Source organism: Telopea speciosissima, chromosome 9 (genome assembly GCF_018873765.1).
Source record: "Telopea speciosissima isolate NSW1024214 ecotype Mountain lineage chromosome 9, Tspe_v1, whole genome shotgun sequence".
In the NCBI taxonomy this organism is placed as follows: Eukaryota; Viridiplantae; Streptophyta; class Magnoliopsida; order Proteales; family Proteaceae; genus Telopea; species Telopea speciosissima.
Window position 1 is genome coordinate 62,695,631 of NC_057924.1, and position 19,661 is coordinate 62,715,291.

General features: G+C 40.4%; 1 protein-coding gene across 2 annotated transcripts in view; it reads right to left on the minus strand.

The window, feature by feature from the left end:
• Positions 1-19,661, minus strand: part of LOC122638570 (HEAT repeat-containing protein 6) — a 44,169-nt gene that overhangs the window by 18,050 nt on the left and 6,458 nt on the right. For both annotated transcript variants that reach the window (XR_006329480.1, XM_043831428.1), the window contains exons 12-16: positions 18,434-18,536; positions 18,266-18,356; positions 7,519-7,616; positions 6,302-6,499; positions 5,774-6,025 (exon numbers count right to left, since the gene is read on the minus strand). Coding sequence is in view for 1 of the 2 variants with exons in the window: in XM_043831428.1 (XP_043687363.1) it covers positions 5,774-6,025; positions 6,302-6,499; positions 7,519-7,616; positions 18,266-18,356; positions 18,434-18,536 (742 nt within the window). In the remaining variant the exon portion in view is untranslated. The remainder of the gene's footprint in view (positions 1-5,773; positions 6,026-6,301; positions 6,500-7,518; positions 7,617-18,265; positions 18,357-18,433; positions 18,537-19,661) is intronic.

Genomic DNA, 19,661 nt, shown 5'->3' on the forward strand with positions numbered 1-19,661 from the left:
GCATGCATAAATTAGCTCACTACTCTCATTGCATAGGAAATATCTGGGCATGTCATAGAAAGGTAAATAAGCTTCCCAAGTAGCCTCTGGTACTTTCCCTCATCAACTAAACAAGGACCACAATCTTCTCCTAGTTTGTGATTCTGCTCAATAGGAGAACTTGTTGGTTTGAAGCCAAACATCCCTGTCTCTATCAGCAAATCAAGCACAAACTTTCGTTGACATATGTTGATTCCTCTCTTGGTCCTTGATACTTCAATGCCTAAGAAATACTTCAAGGGACCCAGATCTTTGATTTCAAACTGTTTAGCCAAGTAGATTTTCAGTTTATTTATCTCAGCCATATCATCTCCAGTGACTACAATATCATCAACATAGACAATGAGGGCTGAGATGGTACCATTGCTCCACTTGGTAAAGAGAGTGTGATCAATTTGTCTCTGGGAATATCCATTCTTTAGCCTGTCGGAAGCGCTCAAACCATGCCTTTGGTGACTGTTTGAGTCCATATAGTGCCTTCTTAAGGACACACACCTTCCCTTCAGCTGAAGGTATTTCGAAGCCTGGTGGGGGTTGTATGTACACTTCCTCTTTCAAGTCACCATGAAGAAAGGCATTCTTCACATCTAACTGATATAATGGCCAATCTTTATTGGCAGCCAATGATAAAAGAACTCTTATAGAGTTGTGCTTAGCCACAGGAGAAAATGTCTCCTGATAGTCAATCCCATGGACTTGACTGTACCCCTTGACTACCAACCTTGCTTTGTATCGCTCAACAGTACCATCAGATTTATACTTGATTGTATAGACCCATCTGCATCCAACTGGGACACGTCCCTTGGGAAGATCCACCAATTGCCAAGTACCATTCTTTTGAAGAGCCATCATCTCCTCAGACATAGCTTGTCTTTACTTTGGGTCAGACATAGCATCAGTAACATTCCTGGGAATAGAAGCTATAGAGAGAGCAACAATAAAGGCAAGACCTGTAGGAGAAAGAGCATCATAGGAAACAAATTGGGCTATAGGATTAGTACAAGCTCTTTTTCCCCTTCTAATAGCAATAGGAAGGTCTAAATCAGATGGAGGAAAAGGGATATCACCTTATTGAGGAGAATGAATCTCAGGATGTGGATCTGGATGCAAAGAGGATTCTTGGTAGGTCTTCTTTCCTTTATTATGCAAGCCTTCACCTCTCTTGTATTTAATGTAGTAATCCTTCTCCTTACCAAAATCCTGTCAACAACCAAATCTGTATTCACATCCACATCCACAGCCCTGTGCTTTCTAATGTCAAGCATAAAGGGAGAGATAGATAGAGGATAATAAAGGAAATCAACAACCTGTTCACTTCCACAATTCTCCCATTGAAGAGGATGCTAAGATGGTGCAAAAAAGGGACATACTCAAGGAAAGTCACATCTTTGGAGGTGAGGCACCTGCGAGAAAATGGGTGATAGCACTTGTAATCTTTGGTAGTAGAAGAGTACCCAAAAAAGAGACACTTGAGAGCTTTGGGATCAATTTTAGTATAATGTGATTTGTTAACATACACATAACAAACACAACTAAAGACTTTAGGAGGAAGAGAGAAAGCAGAAACCTGTGGAGATAAGATTTCGAAGGGAGATTTGAAATCAAGAAGTTTGGCAGGCATGCAATTAATGAGAAAGGAAACAGTGAGAAGAGCTGCAGACCAGAAGGTCTTCGGAACATGCATGCCAAAGAAGAGACTACGGGTGACCTCCAACAAATGGCGATTTTTCCTCTCCACAACCCCATTTTGTTGGGGGGTGTCAACACACGCGAACTGATGGATAATGCCATTATTAGTAAAGAAGGCTTGGAGGCCACCAAACATGTATTCTCCTCCTTTATCAGACCGAACAATTTTGATACGAGTATCAAACTAAGTAAGAATCATCTGATAAAAATTCTGAAATACATCACAAACATCACTTTTATGTTTCATAAGAATAATCCAAGTAGCACGAGAAAAATCATCAACAAATGACACAAAGTAAAGATAGCCAAATAATTAGGTAGTAGGGGAAGGTCCCCAAACATCAGTATGCACAATATGGAAAGGAACAGCAGTTCTATTACCATGATATGGACAAGAAGAACGACAATGTTTGGCAAACATACATGGTTCACATTGAAAAACATGAAAAGAAGCAATAGAAGAAAATAAGTGAGGCAACTGTTTCCTCATTACAACAAAAGATGGATGGTTAAGACGACGATGCCATAACATAACAGACTCCACAGAACTGTCATTACGTCCACACACATAGGACTGAGCTGTGAGCAAAAAAGGGTCAAAAAGGTAAAGGCCTTGCTCCTTATGTCCACTACCAATAATCCTCTTCGTCACCAAATCCCAAAAAAGACGGTGAGAATGAAAAAAAGTGACACAGCAGTTCAGAGATTTAGTCAAGTGACTCACACATAAAAGATTAAGTGTAACGTTAGGGACATGAAGAAAGGAAATAAGGGAAATAGATGATGAAACAGGGATACTACCCTTACCAGATATGGAGGAAAGGGAGCTGTCAGCTACCCTAACCTTATCCTTACCAGAGCAAATGGTGTAGGAATCATAATAATGGGATGTACCAGTCATGTGATCAGTGGCACCAGAGTCAATGACCCAAGACTGGGCTGCAGTAGAAGCGAAGGTAGAGACCTGCAAAGCTGAGGATGGAGAAGAGCTGGCCACTGTGGGAGCAGGAGATATGCTCAGTTGTGACATGAACCTGCGAAACACTGCATCTGCCAAAGTGGAGTCATCCTGTGTAGCATCTACCTCAGTCATCACAAAGTGTGCTCTAGCTCCCCCTCTACGGCCACCACGACCTCGTGTGCCAGGATGACCATGAAGAGACCAACACCTATCCTTGGTGTGTCTAGTTCTCCCACAATGATCACATTTAAACCTGTCTCTCCCAACTCCACTGGCACCAACTGTCTCCACTGCTCTGTATTCCTCACGGTTAGGCCCTTGGCCTCTACCACCTCCACGGGTGTCTCGAAAAGAACTAGAATTGAGGGCTGACCTCTCAAGAGATGATGTTGGTATTGGTTCCATAGTAACACGCCAAGTCTCCTCACTCTATAAGTAACTACAGACCTCACTAAGAGATGGAAGGGGAGACTGACCTAAAATCTGGAGCCTGATTAGCTCATAATCAGGGTTCAGGCCACCAAGTAAAGTGAAGACACGCTCCTATTCAAGAGTCCGATACACCTTTGCTTCATCCTCTGGGTTGGTCAAGTGAAGATCCCTGTAGTGGTCTTACTCTAAAAGTCTAAGAAAAGCATTGTAGTACGCAGAAATGGTCCTATCACCTTGCCTCATTGAGTTAATTTTTTGGTGAAGCTGATAGACCTTGGCAGAGTCACCCACTCTATCAAAAGTCTGGGAGACACTATCCCAGATTGCCTTGACAGTTTCTTTTCTTATAAACCTTCTCCCAATCTCAGGTGTCGTGGAAAAAATTAACCAAGTCATGACTGTAGAGTTTTCGGTCTCCCATTTATCATAGGTAGGTGAACCAGGCTCTGGAGCTTTAATAGTACCAGTAATGTACCCAAGTTTCCATTTGCTCCTAAGGGAAAGCTTCACAGAGTATGACCAGTCCAAGTAGTTAGTGCCATCAAGCTTCACAAAGGAAATCTGTGTATGCGTGCTCTCATAAACCAACCGAGGGGCAGCTAGAGTGGCCTGTGAATCAACCGAACCAAGTCCAGATGTACCCGAATCAACCATATTGTAGGGGAAACAATACTTAACCATAAACCAGATTGCCAACAGCAAGTGGGGAGTACACACTCAACCCAAATAAAGGATTCCAATACAAAACAGAAATTTCAGCAAGGAGGAAACAGGAAAAAAATGGGCAGAACTTCACCCTAACACTTCCCAAGAAGAAGAATCCACTTAAACAAGCTCCAAGACCTCAACTAGAGGTGTCCATAATCATTCCACAATCAAGAAGGAAGCCCATATTATATAAAAGGCAAGAACAAGCAACTAGTAGCAGTCTCGGTTTTACCTGGGCAGAAAAAGGGAGCTCCACGAGAATGTGTTATGCTCACATAAGGCACTCAGCCATCAAGAGAGAACACATGTGGCATAAAAAGAGTCTTGTATGATCCTAGTAAGCTGCTCCAAGGACCAAACACAAAACAAGATGAAGAGATATGGGGGCTGCAACCTGAAGCTGGCGGAAACCCTAGAGTGAGCTTGATGGGCTGCAAAACTTCATAGAGGCTTCCATGCAGCTCAAATAACACTTTCGGACACTTGAATAGGTTGTTATAACCTATCTCATACCATTTCAGCAAGCTGATTACATGGGAGCCTCTTCCTTGGAATCCCTTGTGTTTTAGGATTCCAAAGAGAGGAAAAAAAATAGGAACAACTGAACTGATTCGACTCTCAAACCAGATGCTCTGATACCCAGTTAGATTTTAGGTTATGTAAGTAAGAAGGAGAGAAGAAGAAGAAGGAGACAAGAGGGAAGAGAGGAGAAGCTAGATCAATTGTAATGTGTTGTGTTGGAGATTATTCTCTCCACACCTATATTACTCAAATAACAACCCTTAACATATTACATCCAACCTCCCTAGGGAGGTAAAAGGTAAAAAGAAGAAAAAGAAGAAATTACATAATAATGTAACTAGATAAGGTCCAGTTCCCAAAGTACCCCTAGGACATAAATTCTAATAACTCTAACAGTTAGAGCCAGGTTGTCTGATGTTTGATCCATGGTAGGTGCGAGGAGTGTGTAGTGCTCTCATGCTCTGTAACCTGGGGAAGTGTGTTGTGCCCCATGCCCTGTACCCTTGGTGCCACATGTTGGTGTCTCGTGCAGAGACGTGTGTGTCAAACTGCACGTGTTGTTATACATTGTTCTATGTACTTCCTAACAACTCAAGTTTTTGGGATAAGCAGATGTAAGGACAGTTTGCATCAAGAAACTATTTGTAAATCAACTTATGAACATGCATGCATATGCTGGAAAATTGCAACACAAAAAATACAAGGAAACAAAAACACAAGAAAATTTAAAAAGGGCAAAAGATCGCTGCATGGTCATGTGGCCTCTACGCCAGCGTCTAGGCCAATGGGGAAGCAAGTCTGAGTATCCACCTAGGGGGCAGGGCCGTCAGTTCACAGTGCCCAGTGAGAGAGTGTTGGGGGCACGACCAAGCAGGGATCTTTTTACCTTTAAAAATAAATGCTTGTTAAAGGAGCACCATTGATATTTTGCCCTCCCTACCAATTTACCTACTCGGTAAAGGGACTTTTTACCCTGACCCATAGTGTGAAGGTAAAGAACACCAACCTACCCTCCCCATTGCCACCTAAAATTAGACCACGTTGTCACATGGACTTGAGACACTCTTAGAACCCTACTAGTCAGAGATCCATTCCACAAACGCATAATCCAGAAGGAATTGAAAATATTTGCTCAAAAACAACTAAGATAGAAAGTAAAACCACACTCTCCCACCTGAACAATATCTCATAGACACACGATAACTTTCCATAGCCCACTGCTACAGCCTTTGCTTGATTTGAAACAATAGGTAAATACTCTCAAAATTCAAAAGCAAACTGTTACAGGAAAAAGGAAGTAATGATACAATACTAATATTTACAATTGATAACTGGTTAACAGATAAATTAAGTAAACATGACAGGCAGTTGGATTAATGAAATATAGTACAAAAAGTAACTGTCATGTAACAATTTGCCAACCATTGGGGAATTGTGGAATAGAATCAGTGGTAGATGCTTCTCAATTGCCTCAGTCCACTGCCTGCTTCCGGAGGGATATACTGTTTGGTCACCCTCTGAGACTTCTGGACCATCAACCTCATGTGATGGAGCTGATGAAATTCTTTTCGTCCTCATGATATCAGACATAAATGGTGTATCAAGTAATTTATCATCTAAAAGGTCCTCAGTTCCTTTAAATCCAGATATTGCACGAAGACATTCATCCAAAACCTGAACCATAATTCAGATTTGAAAGTTAAACTAGGATATAATATGTTTGTAATGAAAATACAGATTATGTAACCAAAAACAAGAATCACATGCAAACATTTAGAACAATTGTCGATGGAGGAGTTACTTTCAATGAATTATATGATTTTCATTGCATAAAGTCAGCATAGAATGTATAGCCCACCATAACCATGCAATCACAACCACAACATAGCAGTATAAATTAAATGACACTATGAATCGGGAACTAAGGGATCATAAGCCAACAATATTCACCTTAATAGCAGCCGTAATAAACTTCTCTCCACTAGATCCTACAGAGTTTCCAAAATCTCCCTTTAATGACCGTATAGAAACTTCAGAATTGGGAGCTTCAAGAGTAGTCAGTCTCAACAACCTATAAACAATAGCAGAGACTTGTTCCCAATAAGAAGCCATGATGGTTGGATAGTTGTGTGACACAACCCTAAGGACCTGCAACAAAGTAAATATGAGACAATATCCATGAAGATAATTATCAGGAGCATACTTCCTGAGTATTGAAAATGCATACAATTAATACTTCCTGAGAATTGAAAATGCATACAATTAATGACAGGTAGGAAAATGATAGGGAAGCATGAATGACGGTAGTTTAACAGTAATAAATAAATGCAAAATTCTCACTCAGAAAAGAATGCTAAAATAGTAAATTCACCAAGTCAAAAGAACTATATGTTGTCAACCCCTATCCAAATATTGGACCAAATTTTATGGAGTCACACCTGAATAATCACAACTTAAAAGCAAGAGTAAGGAAGAGAATTGAGGTTACAACTGCCTCGTGAGTATGTTATTTCCTTAAGCCTCTTAAGTCTTAAAATAATTAATGACTTAATGAAGGAGACAAACAGCAAGAGAGAAAACATAGAAACACAGACCAACCAATAAAAAAAAACCTGCAACCTTAACTGTGGACAAAATTACTAATTTTTAATAAAAAATACAACATTCAGATGTTATCATTTAAATTGCTTCACGTGATCCACCATCCTCCTATTCTTTCATGCATATGTTTGGCAACTGATCCATTGAGCTTAAGAATGGCCAGAGTCTTCAGATGCACAGGTCTGATATGGAGCATTCCACTTGCAAAGTCAGTGCAGAAGACTTGAAACGTAGAGCATCAACCTCACAATCATGGTTTTTAATAATAAGCATACATATATAGAGAAAAATAAAGAAGTCTGATTTTAATAGGGACAGAAAGAAGAAGAAATACAGAGGGCGGGCCTTGGTGCAATGGTAAGGTTGCTCCATTGTGACCAAGTGGACACAGGTTTGAGTCTGGAAACAGCCTCTCTGCGAAAACAGGGGTAAGGCTGCGTACATTATGACCCTTCCCAGACCCCACAGTGGCGGGAGCCTCGTGCACTGGGTATGCCTTTTTTTTAGAAAGAAGAAGAAATAAATCCAGCATACTTCAAATGCATCTAGTTTTGCAACAAAATTACCTGGAAAGCCTCAAAGCTTATTGTTGGATTTGCAACACGTTCAGAAAACTTAAGTAAAGCCAAAAGAATGCCATTATCCCCTGAAGTCTCAACAAAACCTGAAAAGCGAACAAAGCCACAGCTTGAGGTAATGTAGATAAAAAAAAAAGGGGGAAATTGCCTAGATCTACTAGGTTATAAAAAGATTTACAAAAATAGTAGGTATAAATTATGTTTTACCATCACAAGTTACAATGTTGAAAAGATTTACTGAATCAGCCTATGAGTTAAAATAGCTAAAGGAATAACCTAAAATACCCCCAACTTCCGTCTCTCTCTCCTTTTTCTTCCTCCTTCGATTAAGGAATACTTATGCACTCCCTCTTCGTCTTCCCTCCCTCTCCCTGCAAATCTGCCTGGCACCACCACCTCCACTGCCACCGCCTACCACCCCCTCTCTCCCTCTCCCGCTCTCCTCCCCATACCTCCTCCTTCCCCTGCAAACCCGCCCCACCATGTTCCCCTTCCTTAATAAATCATTCAATAAAAGGGGAAAAACCAGACAGCTAGGAATATCATAAATTAAGAAACCACAATCTCTTTCTCCCTCTCTTCACGGATTTAGTTTCCTTCCCTGGGAAGGTGCCTTTATTGAGATCATGGTTTCTATTTGTGAAGTTTTAAAGCCAACCGACCCTTCTAAGAGCGTCCTTTTTAAGCCAAGGGAATTCTGTATTTTGGGTTCAAAATTTCGACCATTGAAAATGAAGAATCACAGTGTTGTGATTAAGTTGTCGAAACTGATGGATTTCACAATCACAGCTTCAAAGTCATCATTCAAATCAACAACAAGAGATAACCCCCCCCCCTCCCCCAATTATAGAAAAAAAGAGGAATATCTTATCGAAATCCTTTCTAGCAGGGAAGAAATCTTTACCAACTCTCTAATGCCTTCAAGCAATTAAGAGGAAGACCTATAAACACTAATCATCAAAATTTCATTATTATGGGCGAAATGTACAGAGGAAACGATTCATTTAAAGTATGGTGGGGCGGGGTTGCAGGGGAGGGAGGAGGTGGCAGTGGTGGTGGAGGTGTGCGGGCAGATTTCAGAGAGGAAGGTGGGGTGGTGTTTCAGGGAGGAGGGAGTGCGGTGGTGTTCCTTTATTGGAGGAGGAAGAGGGGGAGAAGAAGAATGAAGTAGAGAGAAAGAAGAAGTTGGGGGCATGTAAGGTTATTCCTTTAGCTATTTTTACTCATATGGGAATTTGGTAAATCTTTTCAAAATTGCAACTTGAGTTTGTGGAACATAATTTATAGCTACCATTCTTGTAAATCTTTTTTAAATTTAGTAGATCTAAGAAATTCCCCCTAAAAAAATCAAAATCATTTTTGCATATGTAACCATGTAAGCATAATGTTTGAAGTTCTACAAAGTACAAACTCTCAACTTAAATACCAATTTGATTTTTATTATATCTTTTGTAAGTAATAAAGATTCATATTGGTAAATAAACTGAAAATAGCAAACCCTGTACAAGCTGGACATCAAAAAGTGAGAGAAAAACTATTGCAGCAAAAGCTCAAAGCATACATTTTCTTTCAGGATTTTCCATATTACTTATGCTTGAGAGACTACAGATCATGACTGATAATTGCTCGACCAAATTTGATAGAAGAGTTTCCACTTTCTAAAGTACAATATGGTCCTTACAATCACTGGACAGTTAGTACGGAAGAATAGGAAATGTTTAATCTCAAACCGATGTGAACAAGGTGTGGAGCAAGAGCATGTCAAATTGGGAAAGATCCAAATGTTTGGACTTTGGGAGCCTTAAGAACGCATGCTAGTTCGTAATTTTGTATGCTTTGGCCTATTTCTCAGAGAGACTAGGAAGAAAGAGAAAAAATTAAGGAGTGGCACTTAGAAACATTTTCTTTTGTGAGCCATGAGGTCCAGAATTAGAGGAAAGAGCAAAAGTAAGGAGTGGCACTTAGAAACATGTTCTTTGGGAGCCATAAGACCCTTGACTTATTCTCTTGCACTCCAGCCAACCAAACATGGAATACAAAACGAAGAAAAAAAAGTTCAATTCCTTTCTTCCTTGTCTAGGTTCTTCTTTAAAGAAAGAACTATTCAACTGTCTAATTCCTTATTTCCATACCTGCTTTTGAATTCGTTGGATAGTGTAACTACTAACTACTAAATAGGAGAAAGAATTTCAGTATCTCTCTTTAATGCACAACATGATTCTGGAATCTCTGGCCACCGAAAAATAGGAAAGTGTGAAAATGACAAAGTGGGTGCACCTTACTATATTCATCATCCAACACCTTAGGTTTCAGGATTTTCCACTGTTGGAGGAGCCCTCAAAGCAGAGGGAGGAATGTACAGAAGGGTTTATAGATATAACAAGAATTAGGACACAAGAAGACTAATGAAGTTGGGGTTTTAAAGATCAATCTGGAAGCAGACCATCTTACATTGGATCCTCAAAAAATTATCCCCTTTATCATGGATGAAGGACTTGATATTGTTAAATCTTTTAGTTTCTACAGCTATAATTTATTCTCAAAGAAGTAGAAAGGAAGTTGATAGTAGATTTAACCATGAGCTAATTAACTGAACTAAGGCCACTGGGTGTTGATTGACCTCAAAAGGGTAGTAAAGATACTGTTGGTTATCAGTAATGAGGTGACCGTAAAAAATGAGAGCATTAGTGATCAGCCAGTTTTTAGGGTATGAATGTATTGGTGAAGTGGGTACATGGTAAAGGCAGGTCAAATAAGTATATCGGGCTATGTGGTTGAATAAAGCTATTCTAAAGGTTCCAAATGACTCCCCTGGAATACCAGTCCATAAAGGAACAAGCATGGAAGAAGAACTCTGTCAAAACTCAAAACTGCAGTTTTCGATCGAGTTGTCTCGGTTTCACAGCCTACACAGATGAGATAAGGGTTGAATTTATATTCTACCAGGTTTTGATCAGTTTAGATGGGTTTCGCAGTTTCGACCTAAAAACCTATATAAGTTCACTTATCCCCATCGAAGCTTGAGGAAACCTGGCTCGAAACCAAGACAGACACTTACTTATGCCAAATATCATTTAAGCAAATGTTGTTATCTTTGTTATTTTATTTACCTAAGATATTATTCATAAATAAGAAAATACCCCCTATTTGAATCCAATAAAAATAGTTAAAAATCATTCTAAAATGATAAAAAGTCATCCCCCAGTTCAAGAACAAAAATCTAGATTTTCGATGGTAGGTGCAATTTTCAACTTTTAAATGCTGAGCTTTTTCTCAAATCAAAAAATTCCATAAATCTTAATATGATAAAACATTGTTAAAAACAAAAAAAAAAACACGGTAAAATATTCATTTGTTTTGATGTCTAAAATTTTGTTTCCATTCAAAACGATTTTAACCAGGTTTCGTGCACACCAAATTAAGTTTGACCAAAACATAACTTCTTCAATATAAATCAGATTTAAGCAATCTTGGATTTGTTTGAAAGCTTTCCAACACATCCAAGGTTGCTTAAATCTGATTTATATTGAAGGAGTTATGTTCCGATCAAACCTTATTCGAGACCATGTCCAAGAACAATATACACTATCAAACTTGGGCAAAACCACAAGTAATATTTTGAGTATTCTCTATGTGAAACTAATGAATGGATTGGGTTCAAAATGCCAACAATAGGCAGCACAACAACAATCAGGGCTAAAAAAAACTTCTAGGTCTCGAAACAGAGGTTTCGAGTTAGCTAGAGAAAGTACCAGGTTTTGATTGAGATTGGCGAGATATGGTTGAAACCTAAAAATTTTTGGTTTCGGGACGGTCGAAACGAGTGTCGGCACAGAGTTCTTGATCCCCGGGAACAAGCACGAAAATTTTGCATCCAAAGTTCTACAACACCATCCTTGTAACATCAACTACGTACCCTTAAAGCGAAATTTAAACAAAAAGAAAAAAGAAAAAGCTCTAGCATTGTGGCATCTGATTCCCTATGGTATCATTCGAGCTATATGGAAGGAAAGGAATTGATGGAATATTTGGGGAATTGAACTTGTGTCAATGAGACACAGGCCCTCTCAATTTATAATATTATAATGGAGAACAAGATTACAATAATACCCTTAGGGCAACGCTGACTTAACCCTACTGGACTACTATACCCTTGTACCCATATTACAACATTCCCCCTCAAGTTGGTGCATAAATATCAACCATGCCCAACTTGCTAACAACAGAAACAAAGGTTTTACTAGGTAAACCCTTAGTAAGTACATCAGCCAACTGATCCCTTGAAGGAACAAAGGAAATACAAACAAGACCCTATTCGAGTTTTTCCTTGATGAAGTGTCAATCAATCTCCACATGCTTGGTGCGGTCATGTTGAACAGGGATCTGGGCAATGCTGATCGCAGATTTACTATCAGAGTAGAGATGCATAGGCAGTTCAAGTGAAATTCCAAGGTCCTGAAGTAGCCCTTTCAACCAAAGTAACTCACAAATGCCATGAGTCATGGCTCTAAATTCTGCTTCGGCACTAGAACAAGCCATGACTGACTGCTTCTTGCTCCGCCAAGTGGAAAGATTTCCACCCACATAGGTGCAGTACCCGAAGGTAGACCTCCTATCATTAGGACAGCCTGCCCAATCAGCATCTGTATAAGACTCTATGCGAAAATGATTGTGAAATGAAATGAGAACACCTTTTCCAGGGGCAGCCTTCAAATAGCGCAAAATCCGATACATAGAATCCAAATGAGTAGAATAGAGATCCTGCATATATTGACTCACCATACTCACAGCAAACGCAATGTCTGGACGAGTATGAGACAAATAAATGAGTCTTCCAACAAGTCTCTGATAGCTGGTCTTTTCAACCGGTTCTCCTTCCTTGCTTCGAAGATGAGAATTGGGCTCTACAAGGGTATCAACAGGCTTGCAGCCCAACATTCCTGTATCAGTCAACAGATCAATGGTGTATTAGAGAGAGATACCCTTTACAGAGTAAGAAACTTCAATACCTAGGAAATATCTCAATTTTCCTAAGTCTTTGATTTCAAATTGCTTTCCCAAGAATTGTTTTAAGGAGGAGATTTCTTCAAGACTGCTCCCTGTGATAACGATGTCATCAACATAAACTATCAAAACAGTGACATGTGTAGGAATTCTCTTGATAAAGAGAGTGTCATTAGCATTGCTTTGCTTGAATCCAATCTACACCATTGCCTTATGGAACCTTCCAAACCACGCCCTTGGAGATTGCTTCAAGCCATACAAGGCACAATTAAGTTTGCATACCTTTCCCTGAGTATGTGGAGAAGCAAAGCCTGGAGGAATATCTATGTAGGCCTCTTCTTCTAGTTCACCATGCAGGAATGCATTTTTAACATCAAGTTACTGAAGGTCCCATCCTTGATTCACAGCATAAGACAAAATCACTCTCATAGCGTTCATCTTGGCCACAGGTGCAAACATTTTCTGGTAGTCAATCCCATAAGTTCGGGTACATCCTCTAGCAACCAACCAGGCTTTGTATCTATCCACAGTCCCATCAACTTTGTGGTTTACAACGAATACCCATTTGCACCCTACTGCTTTCTTTCCTGAAGGAAGAGGAACCAGAGTCCATGTATTATTTTTTCCAAGTGCTTGCATCACTTCATTCATAGCATCTTTCCACTTCGAATAGGCCAGTGCTTCCTGCCACATGTTAGGGATAGAAACAAACGACAGAGAAGAAATAAAGGCATGAAAGTAAGGAGACAAAGAGTCATAGGACACAGCATTAGAGATAGGATGTTGAGTGCAAGACCTTTTTGATTTTCTAATAGCAATGGGTAAATCAAGGGACGGATCGCTAGGAGGAGTTGACTTACCAGTCATATTTGGAACAGATGGTTGACATGAATTTAGAGAGTCCGATTGGTGAGGAGAGATGGTGGTGGTCTTAGTATGCTGCTCTATATTTTTTCTTTTTTTACTACGGACAAACACCTTCAATGGAGAGAGAACCATGGGCTAGGATGTCTCCCCCTGAACCGTTGGATAAAGAGGTGAAGATTCTTTGTCAACTCTTGGTTGCTGCTCTTGACTAGTAATGCCATCAGATATTTCAACATCATCTTTTATTATGGGCACCTCCATGGGAGCATTAACAAATGGCACGTCTTCACTTGAAGACTCCCCCTGAAGAGATGTGTTGTAGTATGGGACAGCTTCTTGAAAGATCACATCCATGGTAACAAACAACCGCCGGGATGGAGGATGATAGCACTTGTAACCTTTCTGTGTGGCAAAGTAGCCCAAGAAAATGCATCTAATTCCCCTTGGAACCAGCTTACCATGGATATGGTGATTACGAGCAAAGGCCACACATCCAAACACCTTTGGGGGAACAACAAAGGAGGAAGACCACATAAGAACATCAAGAGGGCAGCAACCATCCAACATACGAGATGGTAATCGATTAATCAGATAAGCAACCATCAAAACTGCATCAGCCAAGAACCATGGAGGAATATTCATAGCAAACATCACGGACCAAGCCACTTACAGTAGATCTCGATTCTTCCTTTCGGTAAGACCATTCTGGGCTGGGGTATCAACACAGCTGGTCTGGTGTATAATCCCTTCAGCAGAAATATAGGATTGAAGATCACCAACCATGTATTCTCGCCCATTATCAGTGCGAAGAATTTTTATCTTGACATCAAACTGGATTTGCACCATCTTATGGACAGTCTTGAAACATTGAGCGACATCACTCTTTTGATGGAGTACATATACCCAAGTAGTTCGACTAAAACAATCAATAAATGTCACAAACCAGCGAAATCCAGAAACAAACACACAACGGGCAAGGCCCCATACATCAGAATGAATGACACCAAAAGGAATTAAACTTCGATTATCAGAAATAGGAAATGAATGTCTAGTTTGCTTTGCAAAGTGCAAGCATCACAAATAAAGTTGTCTGGATTACACTATTTAAATAAAGAAGGAAAAAACTTAGATAAAACTCCTAATGGAGGGTAACCCAGCCGACGATGCCACATGCGAAGCTCAGAAAAAGCATGAGTAGAAGCATCAGGGAGAGAAGCCACGGTAGATAAAGCTGAAGGACTGTCCAGCAAATAAAGACCACCAATCATCTTACCACCCCCAATTGTACTTCCGATGTCCAGGTCCTGAAACACACAATGAGAAGGATAGAAAATTACTTTGCAGTTTAAATCCCTAGTGATGCTACTAATAGATAAGAGATTAGTAGAAAAGTTAGGGACATGGAGAACTGAAGAAAGAGAAAAATTACGAGAACATTTAATGGACCCTTGTCTTGAAACAAAGGATAGGGATCCATCAGCAACACGAACCCTGTAAGTACCTAACAATGGAGAATAGTGGAAAAAATTGGAGGAAGAGCCGGTCATGTGATCAGTGCACCCGGAATCAATTATCCAAGAATGAGGAAATTTATCCGAGGAGCACTGGCCACCGAAAGAAATACCTAGGGAGTCATTGGACGATGGAAGAACAGTAGCAGAGACAGCACTGGCATTAGAAGAAGCTCCAGAGGTAGTAGTTTCCAGCATGGTCATCAATTGACGAAGGTAAAGAAGCTTATCAGAAGAGAGAGGAGTATCACCAGTGGACTCTTCAAAAGCCGTGATATGAGCTGCAGCTGTAGAATTTCCTCCACCACGACCACGGGCAGGAGGAGGTTTACCAAGTGGCATCTCTAGTTAACCAAGTAACTCCCAGCAACGATCCCGAGTATGCCTTTCCTTTCCACAGTAGTCGCATTTCAAAGGAGGCTTAGTAGAAGAGGATCCATCATTCATCCAAACAGATGAACCCTGGGCAGGTGTCCCACGGCCTGGAGAGGTGTAAAGAGCTGATTTCTCCATAGGAACAGTGTGAACCATGGCATTATGGCGGCTATCCTCAGAAGCAACTATAGCATACGCCCGCTCAAGAGAAGGAAAGGGATCACGATTGAGCACATGGGCCCGAATCTGATCAAACTCCATATTCAGCCCAGCCAAAAAATCATAGACCTATAGTTTATCTTCCCATTTGCGAAATGCAACAGTATCAGTCTCACAGGTGGCTATAAATTTCCCATAAAAATCCAAGGTCTACCAATAACCACACATGGTGTTGTAGTACTTTGATAGAGACAGATCTTTCTGTTGCAGGTTATGGATCTAATATCATAGCATTGAGCATCATTGTCCACTTGAGAATATGTAGTTTTGGCAACTCTCCATATAGCAGCAGCAGAATCAAGAAGAAGATAGGTCTGGGCAATATTTTGATCAATGGATTGAAGAAGGTAATACATTACCAGGCATTCATCAGTTTTCCTTCGAAAGAGCAGGACCATCAACAGTGGGCTTCACAACAGTGCCCGTACAATGGCCCTAAAGACCACAAGAACCAACAGCCAAAGAGCAGGACCTGGACCACATCAGATAGTTACTGCTATCAAGTTTGACAGAATTGGAATGGAATGAAGGACAATAACGGTCACGCTGATGGACTACTCCTCCCTGTCTAGTGGATATGGTAGACTCGTCCTGGTCCGACATAATATTTGGCTCTCAAAAAAATATGGGAAAAAAATCACCACATATACTAATGTAGTCCTCGATAGGTAGGAGACCTACTAGGAGCCAGGTTAAAATCAGGTTCTGGTCGGGTCTGCTGTTTGGGGCAGATTTGGGGCTGTTCAAGGCTAATTTAGGGTTTAGGCTAGGGTTAGGGGTGAATATGATATATGGCAATGATCAGCAGGTCTGGGGATTATTTTGCTATAAAAATATTGAGATTTGGATGAGTTTAAAATTCCTACAGAATTAGGGTTAGGGTTTCGGTGTTAGGTTTCATGTTCTAGGGTGAAACTTAGGGTTTTGGATGGGGGTTTGAAGTTGGGTTTTAGATGATCAGATTGGGTTCAAACTAGGATCGAGTATAGGGCCTGGGATAGGGATGATATGCCTGAAATCTGAGAGGAATTGGGTGAGGGGATAGGGCTGGACAGAACTTAGATTGAACTAGGGTTTATGAAATTAAAACAGAAATTAAAGGGGGATCGAATGGGGAAGGAGAAGGAATGGAAAACAGAATTTAAATTCAAACTTACCACAGGATTCCACCGGCAGCAGCTTGATAAAAGAAGGATGAAACCACCTTCACAAAGAGAGAACCTCCCAGCCGTCACGGGGTAAGGAGTCACAGGAAGTCCACTCGTCCTGCTTCCTACAAGACAACACTCCAAGGAGCAGGAGCAGCAGTAGCAGCAATCGGCAGCCAGTAACAGTCTTTTTTTTCGAAAATTCAATTGTGGGGAGCCCTCCACGATTTTGTTTATTTATAATAAGGCCATAGGCCAATTCCTACTACAAATTAAATACCTCTCCTTCACAAAATCGTGGAAGGGAGACGTCTAAGTCTAATTACTTACTTAAAACAGTGTAATGACCTAACTACCCTTACTAACTTAAAATAAAAGAATCTAACTTAAAACTACTGATTTAAAAGAAGAATCCTTACTGGCCAATAGGATTTAAGAACCTAGCCAATATGAGCACTTCACTTAAATCAGACCAACTGAACCAATTGGATGCAACCAATTTAAACCAGTTCGATTTAAAAAGCAGAAAATAAACTAAGTATGAAAAATGAAAGCAAAATAAACCTAACCTATGGCTCCCTACTTAAGCCCTAAGTTCAGGACTTTTTCTTCTTCTTCTTCTTCCTACTTGGAGCTGCATCATATACTCTTCAAAGAACGAGAAGAATACTAGGTCATCAGGTAGCAACAAGAACCCTTGGTGGGAGAAAAAAATATACCTCACCACCAAGGGAAGAGAAAAGGGAAAAATAACGCGGCGAAAAAAGGAGCCGAGAAAGAGAGGCAGAAGAGAGTAGCAGTGGTGTGAGGCTGGCGTGAGAAAAGAAGGGAGGCAGAGGCAAGGTGGAGTGGCGGTGTTGTCGCGGGAGAGAGGGAGAGAGAGAGAGAGAGAGAGACGGCGGAAGAGAGGTGTAGTGGTGTGGTGTGGTGCTACCGCGAGAGAGAGAGAGAGAGGATGGAGAGACAGCAATGGCGGCAGTGGTGGTGCTAGGCGGAAAAAACCAGAGAGGGAAAGAGGAGGTGGCGGCGGAATTTTTTTTTAGGATTTCATAGGGAGGGCACAATTCCCAAGGATGATTCTTCTCCTTGCTCCGATACCATGATGGAATATTTGGGGAATTGAACTTGTGTTAATGAGACACAGGCCCTCTCAATTTATAATATTATGATGGAGAACAAGATTACAATAATACCCTTAGGGCAACAATGACTTAACCCTACTGGACTATTATACCCTTGATACCCATATTACAATAGGAATAAATATATTTTTTGAAGATAAGATTCGAAACTGGAACGCAATTTTAATCATAGGAACTCTCATCATCACGTGGGTTAGAGCTAAAAAAGAATTTCGATATGTTAGATGGTTTTACAAAGATCTTTCAGTGGACAATTTTTTTCCTTTTTTTGATACGAAATTCAATGGAGACATATTATTCACCAGTTATTTTTCATGGGAGATAAGTCCTTCCTTTCTGTGGCTATGAACAGTTTCTTTTGGAGCTTGTGTGGCAATTTATATGCAAATGCTACCATAAGTGTACATTTTTCTCTTCAATTTTAATAAAATCTTTTTGCTCACTGCCCAAAAAAAAGAAAAAGGCAAACCTGTTGAGTTTTCTTCGTGAAGCATTTCTTTGACCTGAGGAGATGGAGGTGAGGTAGACAGTGCAGACCCCAAGCAACTAAGAGCAATGGCCTGTCGATAAAGCTCCATATTTAATACAAACATCATAAATAACTATAGAGTAGAAATCAAAGAAAAGCAGGACTAACCAGGAGAGCAGTCTGATCAGTTTTAAATTGGAACCCATCTAAAATCCTCATTCTCAGAGATGAGATAACAGTTGGCAACAACTCACTAGGCATCCGAGGATACCTGCTTAGTGATCATAACCAAAGAAAATGATTAAAGACCTTGTACTGAGAAAGGAAAAGAAGCACCAAAAGGCAAGAATGAGACATATTTAAAAAGGGCAAAACAGTAGCAACACCATGAATTGAGTTGATGTGGAAATATCTGAAAAAATGGGAGGGCTTGTTTTAGTGGAAGTAAGCCTATGGTTGGGTTATACATCTGTTAGGCCTTTGGTCCAGGCCACTTTAATGGGCATAAGGAATTAGGAATACATGATTTACTATATTAGTTAGTATAAGTTGGATTCCTAGTTACTTAGTTAAAATAGGATTTGTTTAAAGTATTTTACTAGTTAATTTCAGCCCAACAGTAAGGTTGCTCCATTGCGACCTAGTAGTCACAGATTCGAGTCGGAAAACAGCCTCTTCATAAAGCAGGGTAAGGCTGCGTACTTTGACCCTCTCCAGACCCCGCAGAGGCAGGAGCCTTATGCACTGGGTACGTCCTTTTACTAGTCAATTAAGTGGTTAGTTTGATTACTACTTGGTTTAAGCAATTTTTAGCCATATTATGATGCAGCCCATGGACATATAATTGACAAGCTTTACAAGCACTTGGACCACCCCAAAGGCATAAGAAGATCCACAAGGCTCCAAGCAAAAAGGGCCCAAGCCCTTTCTTGGACCAACACATAGCTGGTCCATACTTTTGACCAGCCCAAGTGACTTGAATAGTCACTCACAAAATTTATAAGTGAAGGTGACTCTTCACTTCCTTTGTCTTCTAGTCTTATAGGAAGTCCAAAATAGGTAGATATCTATTTCCCTTTGAGATGTATTCTCCCCCCCCCCCCAATCGAGTGGAATAGAAAAAAGAATTGTTTTTTGAAAAATGAGATTGTGATCTCTCCCCACAGTTCTGTTTCTTTTCTACTTTTTTCTCTCAACGATCTCTTCTATTCATTTCTCCCTCATCCATGCAGCAGGTACTGCTGGCAGAATTCTTCCCTTTTCTCCTTCCTCTTTTTCTCTTCTATTCTCCCCTGCGATATCCTGTGATGTAGATAACAGGTCCATGTCCCCAAAAACAGCCCAGTGTAGTTGTGGGATTGAGGGATTCAACTGCTGTGAGAGGCAGTCTGGTGTG